The sequence below is a fragment of the Chiloscyllium plagiosum genome, unplaced genomic scaffold (genome assembly GCF_037043375.1).
Source record: "Chiloscyllium plagiosum isolate Xiang-an unplaced genomic scaffold, Cpla_swu_hap1 HiC_scaffold_4, whole genome shotgun sequence".
Taxonomy (NCBI): Eukaryota; Metazoa; Chordata; class Chondrichthyes; order Orectolobiformes; family Hemiscylliidae; genus Chiloscyllium; species Chiloscyllium plagiosum.
In genome coordinates this window covers 8185446-8207720 of record NW_028270142.1, presented here as the reverse complement: position 1 = coordinate 8207720, position 22275 = coordinate 8185446, and the positions used below count along the sequence as shown (strand labels likewise).

At 41.8% G+C, this 22275-nt stretch overlaps 1 protein-coding gene across 2 annotated transcripts in view; it reads left to right on the top strand.

Moving 5' to 3' along the window:
• The window catches only part of arfgef1 (ARF guanine nucleotide exchange factor 1), a 210894-nt gene that overhangs the window by 120531 nt on the left and 68088 nt on the right, over positions 1-22275 (top strand). For both annotated transcript variants that reach the window (XM_043689241.2, XM_043689239.2), the window contains 4 exons: positions 4437-4638; positions 7918-8029; positions 20510-20715; positions 20826-20910. In XM_043689241.2, the coding sequence (XP_043545176.2) occupies positions 4437-4638; positions 7918-8029; positions 20510-20715; positions 20826-20910 (605 nt within the window). The remainder of the gene's footprint in view (positions 1-4436; positions 4639-7917; positions 8030-20509; positions 20716-20825; positions 20911-22275) is intronic.

Here is a 22275-nt window from a genome sequence, read left to right as displayed (position 1 = left end):
TTTTTAACATCTATGTTCTTTAAGTTTGGAAGATTGACTGAACTTAAATATTCTTGAGGTACCTCAGCATGTCATGTTTTTGTTTGGTGGCATATTATTTTAAAAAAAAACCTCTGAACAAGAGTTAAATCAAACTCAAAATGTTGACTCTTTCTGTCTTCTCAGATGCTGCCAGACCTGCTGAGTTTCTCCAGCATTTGCTGTTTTCATTTCAGATTTTCAGTACCTGCAGTATTCTGTTTTTATTTTTGTAAGAAACCCCATGGGTGATTGCACAGTAATATTTTCTTCAGAACTTCTCAATTCATTTTTGACTGAAGCATGTTGAAATATTGAATGCTTCCTACTTGACTTTTTATCCAGCAAGTCTCTGAATTGACGATACATCTCAGAGAAAAAGGAATGATAATATTTCATTTTTCCTTCCAGAATCAGATGATAGATTAGAATTGAAATCACGCATAGAGCGTATATCTCTTACAGTGCTCCAAACGAAAACAAGAGTATTTCACATTAACAATCATAGTCAATCAGCAGGGAAGCAGAACCTTCGGTCCAAATAGTCCATACCGACCATGTTCCCAAACTAAATTCATCCGAAGAGCCTGTACTGCGCTGTAATGTTCTATGCTCTATCCCACTTACATGTGTTTGGCCCAAATCCCTCCAAAACTTTCCTATTCATCTACTTATCCATATGTCGTTTAAATGTTGTAACTGCATCCACCATTTCCTTCAGCAGTTCATTCCACATACAGACCATTTTCAGCTTAAAAAAAAGTTGCCCCTCATTTCCTTTTCATAACTTCCTCCTCTCACCTTAAAAATATGCTTTCTGGTTTTGAACTCCCACCCAAGGGAAAAAGTCCTTGCTATATACCTTATCCGTGCCACTTATAATTTTATAAAGCTCTATAAGATCACCCCTCAACCTCCTGCGCTCCAGTGAGAAAAGTCCAAGCCTAGCTAACCTGTTTTTATAACTCATACCCTTCACTCCCGAAAACATCTTGGTAAGTCTTTTCTGAATCCTCTCATATTAATAATATCCTTCCTGTAGCAAGGCGACCAGAACCACACACAATACTCCAGAAGAGTCCTCACCAACATCCTGTACAACTTCAATATGACATCCCAACTCCTATAATAAAAGGTCTGTTTCAATGAAAGCAAGTGTGCTAAATGCCTTCTTAACCATCCTATCTGAGGAGCAAGAGAGTTGATGTTTCAGGCATAACTCTAATGAAAGGTTATGCCCAAAACAGGGTTATGCCTGAAACATCGACTCTCTTGTTCCTCAGATGCTGCCTTTTCCACTGCCACATTTTATCAGCTCTGACTTCTCCAGCATCTGCAGTCCTCACTATCTCCTAACCACCCTCTCTACCTGTACCACAAATTTCAAAGAATTAAGTACCTGAACCTCTAGATCCTGTGACTGAAACAAATTCTTCCTCATCTCAGTTCTAAAAGGTCATCCCTTCATTTGAGGTTGTGCTCTTGGGTCCTTGTCTCTCCTAAAAGTGCATACATCATGTTCATGTCCACTCTGTTCAGGTCTGTCAGTATTTAATAAGTTTTAATGAGATCCTCCCTACCCCCGCATTCTTCTAAAATTCATTGAATACTGATTGAGTCCTCAACAGCTCCTCATGACAAGTTCTTCATCCCCAGGATTATTCTTGTGAACCTCATCTGGACCTCCTCCAATGCCAACATATCCTTCCTCGGATACAAGGCCTAAAACTGCTCACAATATTCAAAATGCAGTCTGACCAGGGCCTTGTACAACCTCAGCAATACTTCCCTGCTGTGGTGTACAATGCTAACATTGTATTTGCCTTCCTAACTGCCAGCTGAACTTTATATTAACCTTGAGCGAATCCTGAACTCAGACTCTCAAGTCCCTTTGTGCTTGAGATTTTCAAAGCATTTCCCTATTTAGAAAATAGTCTATGCCTCTATTCTTCCTACCAAAGTCATAACATCATATGTATTCTATCTGCTGCTACTTTGCTCACTCTCTAGCCTGTCCAGTTCCTCTGTGACCCCTCCACTTTCTCAACACCCAAGTGCGCTTTTACCGAGCTTTGTGTCAGTTGCAAACTTAGCAACAATGCTCTCAGTTTCTTCGTCCAGATCGTTAATATATGGTATGAATAGTTGTGGTCCTAACACTGACCCTTGTGGAACTCCACGAGTCACTGCTGCCACCCTGAAAAAGACCCTTTATTCCCACTCTCTGCATTCTGTCAGTCAGCCAATCCACAATCCATGCCAATGCCTTGTCCCTACCACATGAGCTCTTATTTAGCAGCCTTAATCAGGCCTTCTGGAAATCCAAGTAAATCACATCTAGTGGATCTCCTTTGTCTAACTTGATTGTTACTACCTCAAAGAATTCTAACTGATTTGTCTGGCATGACCTCCCCTTGATCAAGCCGTGCAGATTTAGCCCTATTTTTACCGTGCACTTCCAAGTACTCTACAATCTCATCCTTAATAATGGCCTCGAAAATCTTAAGAACGACTTATATTTATAATTTATAATTTCCTATTTGTACCTTCCTCTTTCTTAAGGAGGCTTGTTATATTATCCATTTTCCTATCCTCTGAGACCCTCTCTAGCTCCATTGATTTCCAAATGATCACCACTAATGACTCTAAAATCTCCTTAGCTATCTCATTCAGAACCCTGAGGTGTGGTCCATCTGGTCCAAATGATTCATTCACTTTCAGGCCTTTCAGCTTCCCCAGCGCCTTCTCATTAGTGTTGGTCATAATATTCACCTCTTGCCCCTGATTCTGTTCAAGTTCTGATATGCTACTGGTGTCTTCCATTGTGAAGACTGATGCAAAGTACCTGTTCAATTCCTCTGCCATTTCTTTGTTCCTCATCACTGCTTCTCCAGCCTTATTTTCCAGTAGTCTAAGGTACACTTTTGCCCCTCTTGCTTTTTATATCATTTTTAAAAAACTCTTGAAATCTTCCTTTAGGTTACTAGCTCGCTTATCCTCATTTAATCATCTTGTCTTCTCTGTTATTTCCCTGTTGGCCTCTGCTGGTTTTTAAAGATTTTCCAACTTTCTGGCTTCCCAATGGTCTTCATCACATTGCATTTTCTTTTGCTTTTATGCTGTTGCTGACTTCCCTTGTCAGTTTTGTCCTCCCTTAGTATGCTGCTGCTTCCTTGGGATGAGTATCTGCTGTACTCCCAAATTATCACTTGAAACATCTTCTGTGCTGAGCTCCCCTTCCAATCAATTCTGGTCAGCTCCTCCCTTATGTCTTCATAGTTACTTCTACTCAACTGTTGGATCCAATTCCAGCTTCTCCCTTTTAAACTGCAGGGTGGATTTTATAGTGTTGTGATCACTGTCCCCAAAGATTCCTTCATCTTCAGCTACTGAATCAAGTCTACCTAATGACAAATCACCAGATTCAGAATTGCTGTTCCCTTGAGGGCTCTGCCACAAGCTATTCCAAAAAGCCATCTCGTAGACATTCCACAAATTTATTTTATTGGGATTTTCTACCAACCTGATTTTCCCAGTCCACCTGCATATGGAATTCCCCCAAGATTATTGAAATAGTGCCTTTCTTACATGGTTTTTCTGTCTCTTGATTTATTTTCTGCCCCATATCCTGACCACTGCTAGTGGGCCTGTATGTAATAGGAGAAAGTGAGGACTGCAGATGCTGGAGACCAGAGTTGAAAAGTATGGTGCTGGAAAAACGCAGCAGGCCAGGCAGCACCCGAGAAGCAGGAGAAGCTTCTTCAAGGTAGGCATCTTTGGAGCTTCTTCAAGGTAGGCATCCTTGGAGCTTCTTCCTGAAGAAAGGCTTAAGCCCGAAACGTCGATTCTCCTGCTCCTCAGATGCTGCCTGGCCTGTATGTAATTCCCATCGGAGTCCTTTTTTTTCTTTATCGTTCCTCAAGTTGACACATACAGATTCTACGCCTTTGGACCCTATATCACTTCTTGCTGTCGATTTGATTTCATTTATTACTATCAAGGGATACCTGGCCCCTTTGCCCATCTGCCTGACCTTTTGATAAGATATGTATCTTTGGCTATTTAGTTCCCAGTCCTGATCGCCTTGCAGCTACATTTCTGTGGTGCCCACAATAGTATATGTGCCATTTTCTGTCTGCTCTACCAGCTCGTTTACCTTGTTTCGTGCAACTGCATGTATTTAAATACAACACCCAAGTCCTGTGTGAACCGCCGCCGCCTCCTAGTTGTTCCCTTCTCTACTGTGCCTGACTCCTGATCCTTTCTATTTAAAAATAAATCAGATCAACAGTAGTAGCCCAAATAGCCCATACCCTATAGAATAGATTGGCTCTACTGCATTTTGTATCAAGTCAACTCTCCTAATCTTGTACTTGTTTTTAATTAAGTGATTTCTAATGTCTCTTGTATGGATATAGGCCAAGAAAAGACTTCAGAACAAGACAGCAATGAAAATAAGTACCCTGACACAATAAACCGATATGGGAGCATAAATTCCTTGGATTCCACAGCATCTTCAGGGATTGGCAGCTATAGCACTCAGACATCTGGCGCAGACAACCCAGAACAATATGAGGTTTTGAAGCAGCAGAAAGAAATCATAGAACAAGGAATTGAACTGTAAGTCAGAATCCTCAAAAAACAAGTATTTAAAGTGTTATTAGTGGACTTGGAAGTTAAAACAAATGTACTTAGTTGAAACAATATTCCAGTTATTTTGTAGGGAGTTAGAAAACTTGCTCCACTGTTGAATAATTTAGGTAGTATAAATTGCATCATCAGCTACTGGGACATATATGATTTAAGGAAATGTTCCTCATGGTATTATCGCTGGACTGTTAATCCAGAGACCCAGTTAATGTTCTGGGATCCCGAGTTCGAATCTCACCACGGCAGATGGTGGAATTTGAATTCAACAGAAGTGCAGAATTAAGAGTCTAATGATGACCGTGAAACCATTGCTGATTGCCCAAAAAAAACCCATCTGGTTTACTAATGCCTTTTAGGGAGGGAAACTGCTATCCTTACCTAGTCTGGTTGACATGTGACTCCAGAACCTCAGCGATGTGTTTGACTCTTAACCTGCCCTCTGCGATGGGCAACAGTTGCTGGCCTAGCTAGTGAAACCCTCATCCCATGAATGCAAAAGCAATGTTTTGAATACTTGTATTACTTTTAAATTCCCTTGTGCATTGGATGAAGCTGGTTGGCTGGCTCCCTGTACTCTAAGAACAAATGGCTTCTGTGCTCCCTTCTTATGGGCCCAATGGTGTTAGATACAGGCTCAAATATTCTTCAGACCATTGTCATTAAAGACCAATTGTGCCCAAATATGACTGCAGATCATATGCAATGATGATTTTCAAGCCAACTATTGAAGTTGGCACAATTTCCACACCTATTAGTGTCTTAATTATCATCTTGGTATTCTAGTGTCACAAAAATGTATTTGTAGTGTTATTTAATTTGTGAAGTAAGCTAAGCAGTCTTAAAATGGGCGCAAGGTGTCTTGTAAAATAGATCCCAGAAATCTCATACCTACCCGAGTGACTTCAGCTGCTCTTAAGACAACTGTGGCAAGGAGAAACTGCAAGAGTCCTTTTGAAATTGAAGGAAGAAATTTCTGAGAATGGAGAGAAATTAATTGACAATGGCTTCCCTGAGTAGTCTTCTCTTTCCTACTAAAACCCTTACAGAATAAGAGCCATCAAACTACAGGTTCAGACAGTTAAGGAGTTAATTACCTCAACTTAACAACCATGCTATGGCATCTGTACTGTAGACCTGGCTTACGTGAGGACCTAATATGAAAGCGTAATTTGCCACTTCGGGATAGCAGTTATTTTTAATTTTTGAACTGCTGTAAAATCTGGCTGTGAGAAGTCATTTTATGCAAATGTATTGAAGAGATTACAATTCACTGAATCATAGAATTATTACAGTCCATTTGAACCATCATGCTGGATCAGCTCGAAGATCTAGCTCCCATCCCCAACCTTTTCACTATATCCCTGCACACCATTACTATCCAAAAAAAATCCAGTGCCCTCTTGAATGCCTCAATTAAATTTGCTTTCTCCACTTTTCCAGGCAGTGCATTTCAATACCCCAACAACTTGCTGTGTGAAAACGTTCTCACATCATCCTTGCTTCATATGCACATCACATTAAATCTATGCCCCCTCATTCTTGTTTCTTTTATAAATGGAAACAGCTTCATCCTACCTATATTCTGTCCAGCTAGTTCATGATTTTGAAAACCTCAATCAGATCTCCTCCGAACATTCTTCTCTGCAAGGAGAGCAGTCCCAACCTTTTCAGTCCTTTTTCATAACTGGATTTTCTGTACTTGGATCCATTCTTGCAAATTGCTTCTGCATTCTCCCCATTTGCAAATTGTCTATGATATGGCACCAACAACTGTCTGCAATACTTCAGCTAAGGTCTAACAAGTGTCTTGTACAAGTTCAACACCACCTCCTTGCTCCCATGCTCTATACCTCTATTAATCAAGCCAAGAACACCATCTGTTTGATTTAGTACACTCTGTATCTATCCTGCCACCTTCAATGTATACAAATATACACCCAAGTTCCTCTACTCCTGCCTCGCCTTGAGAATTGTACCCTCCATTTTGACTTTGACAGTGCTTTCCAAACCCATGACTGTTACCACCGAGGACAACAGCTAAGATATGTGGCATGTCCTCTTCCAAGCTACTCACCATCTAAACTCAGAAATATAGTGCTGTTCTTTCGGTGTCACTGGGTCAAAATCCTGGAACCGCTTTCCTAACAGCATTGTAGGTCGTCTTACGTTAAGTGGACTGGAGTGGTTTAAGAGATAAAAACAATGACTGCAGATGCTGGAAACCAGATTCTGAATTAGTGGTGCTGGAAGAGCACAGCAGTTCAGGCAGCATCCAAGGAGCAGCGAAATCAACGTTTCGGGCAAAAGCCCTTCATCAGGAATGAAGGGCTTTTGCCCGAAACGTCGATTTCGTTGCCTCTTGGATGCTGCCTGAACTGGAGTGGTTTAAGGCAGCTCACCGCCACTGCTTCAGGGTAACTAGGGCTATGTAATAAACCCTGGTCCAGCCAGCAGTGCACACATCCTATAAATGAAAAAGGAATTATTGTATTGAACCAGACTTCTAAGAGTTAAATATTGGATTCAAAGCAGAAGAAAGAGGTCTTCACATATTCTCAGATCTATTCTACTCATTTCACCTGTGGGGGCACCCTCCAAATATTCAATCTGCAGAAATCATTTGACTTTCTTAACCCCTTCTTTTTAGAAGAATCTTCAAGCAAGCGATGACTGTAGTGACTGTAGAAACTGATCTAATTTTCATATCTAACTTCCACCTTCCCTTGCATTAAATATTATACATTTTAGCCAATAGCTTTATCATTTTTTACTTCACAAACCTTTACTAATTGTCACTTGCTTAACCAACCTTTTAATCATGTTTGAAGTTAATGTGTTAAAGTGTAAAGCTATGTAACTGATTTATTTTTAACCACTCAAGATTCAGAGGTCTAAATACAAACTTATATAATTTAATAGCTGACACGCCACTCTGAAGGCCTGCTTGGTGTGTAATTGTGACCACCTAGGCTGTCTAGCACTTCAGTGTGTATTCTGCAGATGGAGAAATTGTCAGAATATATTAGGCTTGCATTGAGTGGATTGAAGCTATCTAAGTGTCAGTTCAGACACACACATGGAAAGCTTTTACCACTGCCTGCGCAAGAGATTGATGCTTTTTTTTTCCTATTGCCTCATACTTAGCTGTAGTTATTTGATTAAATAATAAACATGAAATAATATTTATCAATTAAGCAGTCAGTCGCCTGAGTCCTAAGAAATTGAAACAACCTTTTCTTTAAAATACAGATTTAACAAGAAACCAAAAAGAGGGCTACAGTATCTGCAGGAACAAGGAATGCTTGGGACTACACCTGATGATATTGCTCAATTTCTACATCAAGAAGAACGATTAGACACAGTAAGCAGTTAAACGTTCAGTTTTCATAAGGAAAGTCGATAAAACTATTGGGTGTCTTCACAATGTTCCCATTTATTGCACTTTTTAAAACAAATTGTACTTTTACATTGAGCAGTTTTCCAAAGGCGTACTATATCTCTCCAATGAGTTGAAGCTAGACACCGCTCCTGCAGTGGACTAAAAGTTACAAGATTAAAGTTGCTTTTTTAACATAGTCATTGGCCTGAGTCCAAGTGTAGCATTCTTTTGAATCAAAAGAATTTGCAAAAATAGGATGCAATGGTCAAGTGCAGAAAAAGACCCTTCAACCCTTATTGCTTGTTTTCGTCTTTAATGGAAAAATATGATTTGTCTTATTCATCCTTCATAGCGTGACAAGTTATATTGCCTTTAAACATTTGTCCAGTCCCCTTATGAAATGTTTACTAGTAGCCCTTAACTATCAGTTTACATTTAATAAAATCTTAACTTTGCAAACATTCGGCAGTTATCCTCCTGTGTTGCTGAGCGAGTCATCTCAGTCATAGCTTTTCTTGGAAAAGCTGTCTGTATTTCACAGTTCAAAATTACTTTCTGATCATTACTTCCACAGAACTGAGAGCTAAAATCTATTTTTTCTCCACTTTCATACCCAAATTCCCAAATAACAATATGCAACAAACCTGCATCACAGTATTCCATTTAGAACATAGAACATTACAGCGCAGTACAGGCAATTTGGCCCTCGATGTTGCACCAACCTGTGTAACCAGTCTGAAGCCTATCTAACCTACACCATTCCATTATCATCCATATGTCTATCCAATGACCATTTAAATGCGCGTAAAGTTGGCAAGTCTACTATTGTTGCAGGTAGGGCGTTCCACGCCCTTACTACCCTCTGAGTAAAGAAACTACCTCTGACATCTGTCCTATATCTATCACCACTCAATTTAAAGCTAGATCCCCTCGTGCTAGCCATCACCATCCAAGGAAAAGGGCTCTCACTGTCCATCCAATTTAACCCTCTGATTATCTTATATGTCTCAATTAAGTCACTTCTCAACCTCCTTCTCTCTAATGAAAATAGCCTCAAGTCCCTCAGCCTTTCCTCATAAGACCTTCCCTCCATTCCAGGCAACATCCTGGTAAAACTCCTCTGCACCCTTTCCAAAGCTTCCACATCCTTCCTATAATGTTGCAACCTGAACTGTACGCAATACTCCAAGTGTGGAGTTTTGTCCAGCTGCAACATGCAACATGAGTTTTTGCAGCAGAGAGCAGCAGGAGCTGGGCACAAGTGAAGTCAGAGCGCAGAGCTGGTCGGGAAGGTAAGTGATTGTTATTTGAGTGGAGAAGGAACCCGAGACACTACATGTGTAGTATCTCCCACCCTCCCTCCTCCTCTAACCTAAAAAAAAAAGGACTCAGTCGGCTGAACAGGTAAGGTACTTAGTGTTCTTGTTTTGGAGACTAAGTGTAGAAATATGGCAGCGCAAGCAGTGGAATGTTCCTCCTGCAGGATGTTTGAGGTAGGGGTGACCACCAATGCTCCTGCCGACTTCATCTGCAGGAAGTGCAGCCAGCTCCAGCTCCTCACAGACCGCGTTAGGGAACTGGAGCTGGAGTTGGATGAACTGAGAATTATTCGAGAGGCTGAGAGGGTGATAGATAGAAGCTACAGGGACATAGTTACGCCAGAGAACAGAGGTAGCTGGGTAACAGTTAGAGGTGGGAAGGGGAGGAAGCAGGCAGTGCAGGGATCCCCTGTGGTCGTTCCCCTCAACAATAAGTATACCGCTTTGGATACTGTTGCGGGGGACGGCCTAGCAGGGGTAAGCTGCAGTGACCGGGTCTCTGGCACAAGATCCGGCTCTGAGGCTCAGAAGGGAAAGGGGGAGAGGAGGAGAGCGCTAGTTATAGGAGACTTTATAGTTAGAGGGACAGACAGCGGTTCTGTGGACATGGGCGAGACTCTTGGTTGGTTTGTTGCCTCCTGGGTGCCAGGGTCCGAGACGTCTCGGACCGTGTCTTCAGAATCCTTAAGGGGGAGGGTGTGCAGCCAGAAGTCGTGGTGCACATTGGCACCAACGACATAGATAGGAAGAGGGGTGAGGAGGTCATTCAGGAGCTCAGGGAGTTAGGCTGGAAGCTAAAAGCTAGGATGGACAGAGTCATCATCTCTGGGTTGTTGCCGGTGCCACGTGACAGTGAGGCAAGGAATAGGGAGAGAGTGCAGTTGAACACGTGGCTGCAAGGATGGTGTAGGAGGGAGGGCTTCAGGTATTTGGACAATTAGACTGCATTCTGGGGAAGGTGGGACCTGTACAAGCAGGACGGGTTGCATCTGAACCAGAAGGGCACCAATATCCTGGGAGGTAGGTTTGCTAGCAATCTTCGGGGGGGTGGGGTTTAAACTAATTTGGCAGGGGGATGGGATCCAGACTTGTAGTCCAGCAAGTAGGTTAGCTGTTGTTCAGAATGTCCAAGAATGTAGGGAGGCTGTGGAGAAGATAGCACTGACAGGGAATACTTGTGGACACAGAGATGGGTTCAAGTGTGTATACTTTAACGCAAGGAGTATCAGAAATAAGGTGGGTGAACTTAAGACGTGGATCGGTACTTGGGACTACGATGTTGCGGCCATCACGGAAACGTGGATAGAAGAGGGACAGGAATGGTTGTTGGAGGTTCCTGGTTACAGATGTTTCAGTAAAATTAGGGAGGGTGGTAAAAAAGGAGGGGGTGTGGCGTTGCTAATTAGAAATGGTATAATGGCTGCAGAAAGGCAGTTCGAGGGGGATCTGCCTTTGGAGGTAGTATGGGCTGAAGTCAGAAATAGGAAAGGAGCAGACACCTTGTTGGGTGTTTACTCTCGGCTCCCCAATAGCAGCAGAGATGTGGAGAAACAGATTTTGGAAAGGTGCAGAAGCCACAGGGTAGTAGTCATGGGCGATTTCAACTTCCCAAATATTGATTGGAAGCTCTTTAGATCAAGTAGATCGGACAGGGCGGTGTTTGTGAAGAGTGTCCAGGAAACTTTTCTAACTCAGTATGTAGATTGTTCGACCGGAGGGGAGGCCATATTGGATTTGGTACTTGGTAACGAACCGGGACAAGTGATGGGCTTGTTAGTGGGTGAGCATTTTGGCGATGGTGACCACAATTCTGTGACTTTCACCTTGGTTATGGAGAGAGATAGGTGCGTGCAATAGGGTAGGTTTTACAATTGAGGTAAGTGTAAATACGATGCTGCAAGACAGGATCTGAGGAGCATAAGTTGGGAGCATAGGCTGTCAGGGAAGGATGTCGTGGAAATGTGGAACTTTTTCAAAGAACAGATAAGACGTGTCGTTGATATGTATGTACCTGTCAGGCAGGAAAGAGATGGTTGTGTGAGGGAACCTTGGTTGACGCGGGAGGTTGAATGTCTAGTAAAGAGGAAGAAGGAGGCTTCCATAAGGTTGAGGAAACAAGGTTCAGACAGAGCATTGGAGGGATACAGGATAGCCAGGAGGGAGCTGAAGAAAGGGATTAGGAGAGCTAAGAGAAGGCATGAAAAATCTTTGGCGGGTAGGATCAAGGATAACCCCAAGGCCTTTTATGCATATGTGAGAAACATGAGAATGACGAGAACGAGGGTAGGTCCGATCAAGGACAGTAGTGGGAGACTGTGTATTGAGTCGAAAGAGATAGGAGAGGTCTTGAATGAGTACTTTTCTTCAGTATTTACAAATGAGAGGGATCTTATTGTTGAAGAGGAGAGTATGAAACGGACTGGTAAGCTAGAGGAGATACTTGTTAGGAAGGAAGATGTGTTGGGCATTTTGAAAAACTTGAGGATAGACAAGTCCCCCGGGCCTGATGGGATATATCCTGGGATTATGTGTGAACAGGAGAGGAAATTGCAGAGCCGTTGGCAATGATCTTTTCGTCTTCACTGTCAACGGGGGTGGTACCAGGGGATTGGAGAGTGGTGAATGTTGTGCCCCTGTTCAAAAAAGGGAATAGGGATAACCCCGGGAATTACAGGCCAGTTAGTCTTACTTCGGTGGTAGGCAAAGTAATGGAAAGGGTACTGAGGGATAGGATTTATGAGTATCTGGAAAGACACTGCTTGATTAGGGACAGCCAGCACGGATTTGTGAGGGGTAGGTCTTGCCTTACAAGTCTTATTGAATTCTTTGAGGTGACCAAGCATGTGGATGAGGGTAGAGCAGTGGATGTAGTGTACATGGATTTTAGTAAGGCATTTGATAAGGTTCCCCATGGTAGGCTTATGCAGAAAGTCAGGAGGCATGGGATAGTGGGAAATTTGGCCAGTTGGATAGAGAACTGGCTAACCGGTCGAAGTCAGAGAGTGGTGGTAGATGGTAAATATTCAGCCTGGAGCCCAGTTACAAGTGGAGTTCTGCAGGGATCAGTTCTGGGTCCTCTGCTGTTTGTAATTTTTATTAATGACTTGGAAGAGGGAGTCGAAGGGTGGGTCAGTAAATTTGCAGATGATACGAAGATTGGTGGAGTTGTGCATAGTGTGGAGGGCTGTTGTCAGCTGCAAAGGGACTTAGATATGATGCAGAGCTGGGCTGAGGAGTGGCAGATGGAGTTCAACCCTGTCAAGTGTGAGGTTGTCCATTTTGGAAGGACAAATAAGAATGCAGAATACAGGGTTAACGGTAGGGTTCTTAGTAAGGTGGAGGAGCAGAGGGATCTTGGGGTCTATGTTCATAGCTCTTTGAAAGTTGCCACTCAGGTGGATAGCGCTTGTAAGAAGGCCTATGGTGTATTAGCGTTCATTAGCAGAGGGATTGAATTCAAGAGTCGTGAGGTGATGTTGCAGCTGTACAGGACCTTGGTAAGGCCACATTTGGAGTACTGCGTGCAGTTCTGTCGCCTCGCTTTAGGAAAGATGTAGAAGCTTTGGAGAGGGTGCAGAGAAGATTTACCAGGATGTTGCCTGGAATGGAGAATAGGTCATACAAGGATAGGTTGAGAGTGCTAGGCCTTTTCTCATTGGAATGGCGAAGGATGAGGGGTGACTTGATAGAGGTTTATAAGATGATCAGGGGAATAGATAGAGTAGACAGTTAAAGACTTTTTCCCTGGTACAACAGAGTGTTACAAGGGGACATAAATGTAAGGTGAAGGGTGGAAGGTATAGGGGCGATGTCGGGGTAGGTTCTTTACCCAGAGAGTGGTGGGGGCATGGAATGCGCTGCCTGTGGGAGTGGCAGAGTCAGAATCATTGGTGACCTTTAAGCGGCAATTGGATAGGTACATGGATAGGTGCTTAAGCTAGGACAAATGTTCTGCACAACATCGTGGGCCGAAGGGCCTGTTCTGTGCTGTATTGTTCTATGTTCTATGACCTCATAGCTCCAACTCAAAACCTCTACCAATAAAAGCTAATATGCTGTATGCCTCTTGACAACCCTATCAACCTGGGTGGCAACTTTCAGGGATCTATGCACATGGACACCGAGGTCTCTCTGCTCATCCACACTACCAAGAATCTTACCATTAGCCCAGTACTTTGCATTCCTGTTACTCCTTCCAAAGTGAATCACCTCACACCTTTCTACATTAAACTCCATTTGCCACCTCTCAGCCCAGCTCTGCAGCTCATCTATATCCCTCTGTAACCTGCAACATCCTTCAGCACTTTCCACAACTCCACCGATTTTCGTGTCATCCGCAAATTTACTAACCCATCCTTCCACGCCCTCATCCAGGTCAATTATTAAAAATGACAAACAGCAGTGGCCCCAAATCAGACCCTTGCGGCACACCACTAATTACCGAACTCCAGGATGAACGTTTCCCATCAACCACAAATAACCCTCAATCCCATGCCTCTGTATTTTCTGCAAGGTTTTGTAAGTAGAATGCACCATCCTGTAAAAAATGAATATTAAAAGCATCTCCTGAACAATGCAAATAGAGGTGAAAAGAAGGCAGGAATTCAAAACAATTATGATCACTGGAGAAAACTGTTGGAACTGAAGGCTCACAGATTTCCTGGACCTGATGGTTTGCATCCTTAGGGTCTTATAAGTAGCTGTAGTAATAGTAAGTATGTTGGTTGTGATCTTCCAGTGCTCCCTAAAATCAAAGTCAATGAGAACTGGGGGAAACCTTTTTACTGTCTGTGGTAATGTAATGCAAGGACCTGCCTTAATGTTAAAGAGGTCACTCTCATTCACCTCACCTCTTTTCTCCATGGTTGGATCTAGCTTGTAATTGGACCTGAAGCTATCATCCTGGCAAAACTGAGCATTGACAAGCATCATATTTGTCTGTAAGTGCCTCAATAAATAGCATTGTCACTGGCATCAGTGAGAGTAGGCTGATAGGGCAATAATTGCTTGGATTAGATTTTAAATGTTTCTTGGAGGCTGGGTGATTTTCTATTTTGTTAAGTAGGTCACTGTGTTGCAGCGTTGATGCAGGTGCAGCTAGTAATGGAATACAGCTCTGAACCCACAACGTAGTTAAGGTTCACAGTTCAAATTGAGGGCACTTTCAAAGTGGCAGAAGTGAGGACTGCAGATGCTGGAAACGAGAGTTTCGATTAGAGTAGTGCTGGTACTTGCAAAGTGCCCTAGCTGAAGCAGCTGCAGTTAGTTCATTCAGTGAGTAGTTTAATCAATATTTTTTAAGCTAGCACCGCTGATTCATTGTAGAACATGAGCCAGTATAATTACATGTGATTGCACTAAGTTTGCAAATTAAGCAGACCTGAAGACAGCTGCTCATCACTGTGTAGGAAGATGCAGTATGTGAACTAAGGAATTTGATGAGTAAGTAAATTCTGTGCTGCAACACAGATTCGGTCTAAACAACATAAAAACAAATGATAAAGTAGCAAAAAAAAAGTTTCCAGATGAGTAGCTAATGAGAATAGTGAAATTTCAGAAGCACCTTACCATGTAGAGAGAGCTATCCACGATTGTCTGATCCATAACTTGAAAAAATCCAGATGTGACATCACTGAGCAACAGATAAATAATTGGTTGGTGAGGTTTTGCTCATCTGTCAAAACTTCTGCACTTTTTTAGTAGTTATGATGAAGGGTAAGTCTAAAGCAAAACTATAATGTTGTGAAAGGTAATAGTTCTGAAACGGTTAATGCTGAAGACTGTCATCACGACTAGGGTGGGGATTGACACAACAGCTCTGCGTCTTGAAAGAAACAAAACTTCCAGCTAGGTCTCCTCAGTCTTTGTTTATTATGCCAATGTAACTTGTTCAGTATTGCAATTGTGTCATCAACCACATGTTGTTTAAGACAAATGCCTCTTCCCATTAGACCACCAGATGATTTTTTTCCCAATCACACTAGGCTGACAAAGGCCTGTAGATTCAAACCTAAAAGCATGATAGTGGTTACAAGTTTGTTTTATGGTGAGCAAGAATCCAGCTTGTACAAAATTGTAGGCAAAAGTGAGTACTGCAGATGCTGGAAGTCAGAGTCTAGATTAGAGTGGTGCTGGAAAAACACAGCAGGTCAGGCAGCATCCGAGGAGCAGGAAAATCGACGTTTTGGGCAAAAGCCCTTCATCAGGAATGAAGGCAGGGAGCCTTCACCACTGTGGATTTCACCAGTTTCCCCATTTTCCTTCTCTCTCCCGTCCCCCCCCCCCCCCCCACCTTACCCCAGTTCCAACCTTCCAGCTCAGCACCATCCTCATGACCTGTCCTACCTGCCCGTCTTCCTTCCCACCTATCCGTTCCACCCTCCTCTCTGACCTATCACCTTCATCCCTACCCCCATCCACCCATTGTACTCTTTGCTACCTTCTCCCCTGCCTCACCTCCCTCCCCTTTATCTCTCCACTCTGGAGGCTCCCTGCCTTCATTCCTAATGAAGGGTTTTTCCCGAAACATTGATTTTCCTGCTTCTTGGATGCTGCCTGATCTGCTGTGCTTTTCCAGCACCACTCTAATCTTGTGCAAAATTGTGCCAGTCATAGTCTAAAGATTCAGTGTAGCTGCACCATTGCAACAAGTAACATCACAGCAAATTTGGAAGTTATTGATCTGTGTGTATCTACTGTAAGAGTCTCTAATTAGTTTCTTCACTACTTTTAAGAAGGCTGTCAAAGTAGCTAGATCATATAAAAAAGTATTACATGACTTTGAAGTATCTGTCTTATCAGCACAAGAGGAGGAATTGATTGATGACTAAGGGTGAGTAATTTTATTTTCTGGTCTTCAGATTATACTTAACAGTGCATAGGTAAGCTTAAGGAATGTCTGACAGCTCAACTGGGATGGAATGCCCATCCTCTGGAATGGGCGGAGGGATAATCGTAAGCATTTTATGTAGCTGAGACGAACATGGGAAGGAAGTGTCACCCATTGAAACTTTGACTTCTGGAACTGAAGTGATGCTGAAGTCACTAGGGAAGAGTGATCTGATGACTATTGATGATCCTTTTTATTATTTGTAAACTTGACTTCTAAAGTGGATAGGACTATGTATAGAGTCATAATGTCATACAACACAGAAACAGACCCTTCGGTCCAACTCGTCCACACTTACCAGACATTCCAACCTAATCTAGTTCCATTTGGCCCCATGTCCCTCTAAACCCTCCCTATTCATATACGGATCTAGAAGCCTTTTAAATGTTGTAATTGTACCTGCTTTCACCACTTCATCTAGAATCTCATTCCATACATGCACTACCTTCTGCGTGAGAAAATTACCCCTCCTTTTTAAATCTTTCCCTTCTCACCTTTAACCTGTGTCCTCTAGTTTTCGACTCCACCGCCCCTAAGAAAAAGACTTTGGCTATTCACTCTACCCATGTCCCTCATGATTTTATAAACCTCTTAAGTCACCCCTCAGTCTCCAACACTCCAGGGGAAAAAGGCTCCAGCCTGTTCAGTCTCTCCATGTAACTCATACCCTCCAGTCGCAGCAACATCCTTGTAAATCTTTTCTGCACCCTCTCCAGTTTAACATCCTTCTGATAAAAGGGGACCAGATTTGTATGCAATATTCTAAATGTAGCTTCACCAATGTCCTGTGCAGCTGCAGTATGACATCCCAACTTCTATGTTCAATGCACTGACCAATGAAGGCAACTGTGCCTAACATTGCCTTCCCATCCGTTTCTGCCTGCAAATCCACTTTCAAGGAACTATGCATGTGTACCCTTAGGTCATTTTGTTTGGCAAAACTCCTCAGGGCCCTACTATTAAGTATAAAAGTCTTATCCTGGTTAGCCATAACAACATGCAACACCTCATTTATCTAAATTAAACTCCATCTTCTACTCCTCGGACCATTGGCCTACATGATCAAGGTTGCATTGTACTGAGATAATCTCCACTGGCCACTGTTTTGGTGACATCTGTGAATTTACTAACCATTCCTCCTATATTCACGTCCAAATCATTTATACAAATGACGCAAAGCAGTGGACCCAGTACTGATCCTTATGGTGCACTGCTGGTCATAGGCCTCCAGTCCGAAAAGCACCCTCTTACTACCACCTGTCTCCTATCTTCAAACCAATTTTGTATCCAATAGGCTTGCTCTCTCGATCCTATGTGATCTAACCTTACTTACAAGTCTACCATGTGGTATCTTGTTGAACGCTTTGCTAAAGTCCAAACCAACAACGTCTACCAGTCTCCCTTCATCAATCTTCTTTGTCACCTCTTCAAAAAACTCAATTAAGTTAATGAGACATGATTTCCCATGCATAAAGCCATAATGAGTCCTTGCTTTTCCAAATGCTTTAAGTTTACTTTGTCTTTCTGTAATGTATTTTGTTAAGAGGGAACCCATTAGTCTTCAACAAAAACAAAGTGCTGGAGAAACTCAACAGGGCTGGCAGCATCTGTGAAAAGAAAAAGTGAACAGTTCATGTCCAGAGACATTCACCTTGTTTCACTTACCTTGGATGTTGCCAGACCTGCTGAGTTTCTTCAACACTTGCTGTTTTTGTTTCCAATATTCAACATCCGTAGCTCTTGGTTTTGTTTTAGTGATATATAATTATACTTCACTGACTGAACAAGGAATTTTAAAGTAGAAACCGGTTAACCCTATATTGAAGTTTGAATGTTTTGTATGTTATTGATTTGGAGGAGTGAAATCAATAATATACAAGCTATCAGGTGACAAAGGGGCAGCGCTCCAAAAGCTAGTGTTTATAAATAAACCTATTGGACTATAACCTGGTATTGTGTGATTTTTAACTTAGTATGTTGTTGAAGGTAAAACGATTGAATCATTATTTCTGATATTTGCAGTAAGACCATCATTCTTGTATTGTGTAAAATAGTTTGTTTCTTTTCATTTTGTAATAAAATTATCAACTGTGACTCTGTTAAAAAGAATGTTGATAGGCTCTTGCGCACTTGTTCAGTGACTGACTACAACAGTAAACAAGTTGCAAAATTAAACATATGGTCTGTCAAGCCAGATTTCACTCTGGAATCTGACTTGTCCAGTATTGTCCAGTTTGCCTGGAATCATGGCAGGAACTATAGTGCAATACAATTTTATATTGTTTTAAAATTATGTAATTCAATCTGAAGCAGGGACTTAGATCCAAATAAAGGAAACTGAGAAGGTATGAAGGGCAAGTTAACAGCATTTAGGGTTAGCAAAGAGCAATGACTAACTGATAAAGAGGAAGTAATGTTTAGCAAGGAGCATTGAAAAGCTTTTTTAGGTATGTACAAAGGGAAAGATTGGTAAAGACAAATGTGAGTCTATTATAGGCAGGCAGGCAATCTGAATTGTTACAGGGGAAAAGGAGGTCCTTAGGCCTATCATCTGATTGGGCATTCAACATAGAGTTATGAAGGAAAAGTAGTGTTTGACAAGCCTGTGGAGGTTTTTGAAGGATGCTACTAGTAGAGTAGATCTTGTGTATTTTGACTTTCAGAAGGCATTTGATCATGGCCTTCATAGGGTAATAGACAAAATTAGAGCTTATGGGATAAGCAGTAATATACTGTCGTTATTTGAGAATTGGTTCGCAGACAGAAAGCATCTGGAATAAATGGGTCATTTGCAGTTTGGCAGGCTGTAATGGATGGGGTACCACAAAGATCAGTGCTTGTGACCCAGCTGTTCACAGCCTTGTGAATGGTTTGGATGTGGGGATCAAATATAATATTTGCAAGGTTGAAGACAACACAAAGCTAAGTTGGGAATGTTTTTCATGAGGGTTATGCAATGTGGGATTTGAAATTTAAAGAGGCTGAGTGAATACTATAAGAATATGGCAGATGGAGTATGTGAGATTGTCTACTTTGGTAGAGAAATCACAGGCACAGAGTATTTCTTAAACAGTGAGAGATTGGAATGTGTTGATGCCCAAGAAATGTACTTTTTTGTATGTTGTTAAAAGTTAGCATGATTTGTATTTCTATAAGTTGTGTTAAGAGGGAGAGACAGTCTTAAACAAATCAGAAAGTGCGAGAGAAATAACCACATCTTGTCAGGCACAACATGCATTCCTAATTACACATTCAACTGCAAATGATATGTCGGTCTTTATAACAAGAGGTTTTGAGTGTATTTATGAAGATGTCTTTGTTTAGTTGTTGAGTAGAACCATTGTGAGACTGCAGTTGGTGTATTGTGTGCAGCTTTGGCTCCCTTACCTAACAAAGGATATGATTTTCTATAGCTGGAGTGCACCAGAGGTTCACCCGCCTGATTTCTGGGACAGTGGGACTGTGAGGAAGGACTGGGGAGATTTGGACTGTATTATCTTTTGAAAGATTTTGTCAAGGTCAGCCTTCAAATGATAGAGGAGGAGGCCAAGTATAAATCCTTATTACACATCAGTGGTAACAATGTGGGAACAGAAGAGTTGCTTGCTAGCGATTCTCTCTATTAAATGGATAAGAAAGAACTAAGAAAGAGCTGTTCCACCCATTTATTGACATTTTTTGAGAAGGATAATGTGGTCAAATGGGTCAAGAAGGATGAAGTTATTTCTGAGACTATTAAGTGCTGTTTCAGTCCTGTGGCAGAGTGGAAACCTGATTGGAGGGGTCCAAAACTGGAGTTTCAGGATCGATGAGAACAGATTTGACAGGTGATAACACATTCTAAGAATCTTAGGGAGGAGAAGTTTGAGACTGGACAGTGGTTTGCAGGAATGTTAGGATTGAGGATTGTTTTTGAGTTGAGGGATGATGAAGTAGATTTGAAGAATAGAGAGTCATCAGCAATATCTGCAAATGGGGATCACTAGGATAAGATGTTGGATGACCAGTAGTTTAATGGGAATGGCATCGAGGTAACAGGTATTATGGATGAGATGACTTCAGAAAAGCATGAAGTGATTTAGGAGAAAACTTAGTGGCGAATATGTGTTCAGAGATAAAGTAGAGAAAGCTTTAGAGAAATATGAAGAAAAAATGAACTTCTCATGATAAATATACTGGTGAAAATCACAACAGTGATTTACTGATGTGGACTTCTCTACAGAATATTAATTTAGCTTTTCGTGTGTTTTTTAGACTCAAGTGGGTGAATATGTAGGAGATAATGACAAGTTTAATAAGGAGGTTATGTATGCCTATGTGGACCAGTTGGACTTTTCATCAAAGGATTTTGTCTCAGCTCTCCGTATGTTTCTGGAGGGTTTCCGTCTTCCAGGAGAAGCTCAGAAAATTGATCGATTAATGGAAAAATTTGCAGCCAGATATCTGGAGTGTAACCAAGGGTAAGCAGGTGTTTTATCATGCATATAAATTGGTTGTGTTGAGTAAGACTGCTCATCAAATCATAAAGTTTTGGTACGATACATTTTCTTGGTGCTTTTTTTCTCCCCAGGCAAACGCTTTTTGCCAGCGCAGATACAGCATATGTTTTGGCATATTCTATCATAATGCTGACAACAGATCTTCACAGCTCACAGGTAAGCTCATATAAATAAGAAAATGTGACGGCTTTTAAAAAGCATTTTGGGGTGCATCAAATTTTAACCTATTGTAACATTAGAAAGTTTAATGCTATCTAAATTTTGAAGAATATAGTTATTCTGAATGTAAGTTTCTCACTGAGCTGAAAGGTTCATTTCCAGATGTTTCATTACCTTACTAGGTAACATCTTCAGTGGACCTCATGCAAAGCAATGCTGAAAATTCCTGCTTTCTATTTATATGTTTGAATTTCTTTGGGTTGGTGATGTCATTTCCTCTGGTGATGTTATTTCCTGTGGTGAAGTAACTTCCTGCTCCTTTTCTCAGGGGGTGGTAGATGGGGTCTAACTCGAGGTGTTTGTTGATAGATATCCGGTTGGAATGCCATGCTTCTAGGAATTCTCGTGCGTGTCTTTGTTTGGCTTGTCACAGGATGGATGTATTGTCCCAGTCGAAGTGGTGTCCTTCCTCATCCGTATGTGAGGATGCTAGTGAGAGAGGGTCATGTCTTTTTGGTGGCTAGTTTTCTGCCTGTTTGTTCAATGTAGTGTTTGTTACAGTCCTTACACGGTATTTTTTAAATGATGTTAGTTTTGCTCATTGTCTCTATAGGGTCTTTCAAGTTCATTAGCTGCTGTTTTAGTGTGTTGGTGGGTTTGTGGGCTACCATAATGCCATGGGGTCAGAGTAGTCTGGCAGTCATTTCAGAGATGTTTTTGATGTAGTGGAAAGTGGCTAGGGTTTCTGGATGTGTTTTGTCTACTTGTTTGGGTTTGTTGCTGAGAAATCAGTGGACTGTATTCATTGGGTACCCATTGTTTTTGAATACACTGTGTAGGTGATTATCCTCTGCTCTGCATAGTTCCTCTGTGCTGCAGGGTGGGTTGGTTCGTTGAAATAATGCTCTGATGCAGCTTCGTTTGTGGGTGTTGGGATGATCGCTTCTGTAGTTCAACATTTGGTCCGTATGTGTTGTTTGAAGTTCCCCATTGGCTGTTCGTTCTACTGTGACATCTAGGAATGGCAGTTTGTTGTTTTCCTCCTCTTTAGTAAATTTTATGCCAGTAAGGATATAATTGATGGTCTTGAAGGTTTCCTCTAATTTGTTTCGTTTAGTGATGACAAAGGTGTCATCCACGTAGCGAACCCAAAGTTTGGGTTGGATGGTTGGCTGAGCTGTTTGCTCAAGTCTCTGCATTACTGCCTCTGCTATAAACCCTGATATCAGAGATCCCAAGGGTGTTCCATTGGTTTGTCTGTAAGATTTGTTGTTGAAGGTGAAGTGGGTGGTAAGGCATACGTCCACTAGCTTGCTGATTTTCTCCTTGTTGAGGAAGTTAGCTGTGTTTGGTGTATGTGTC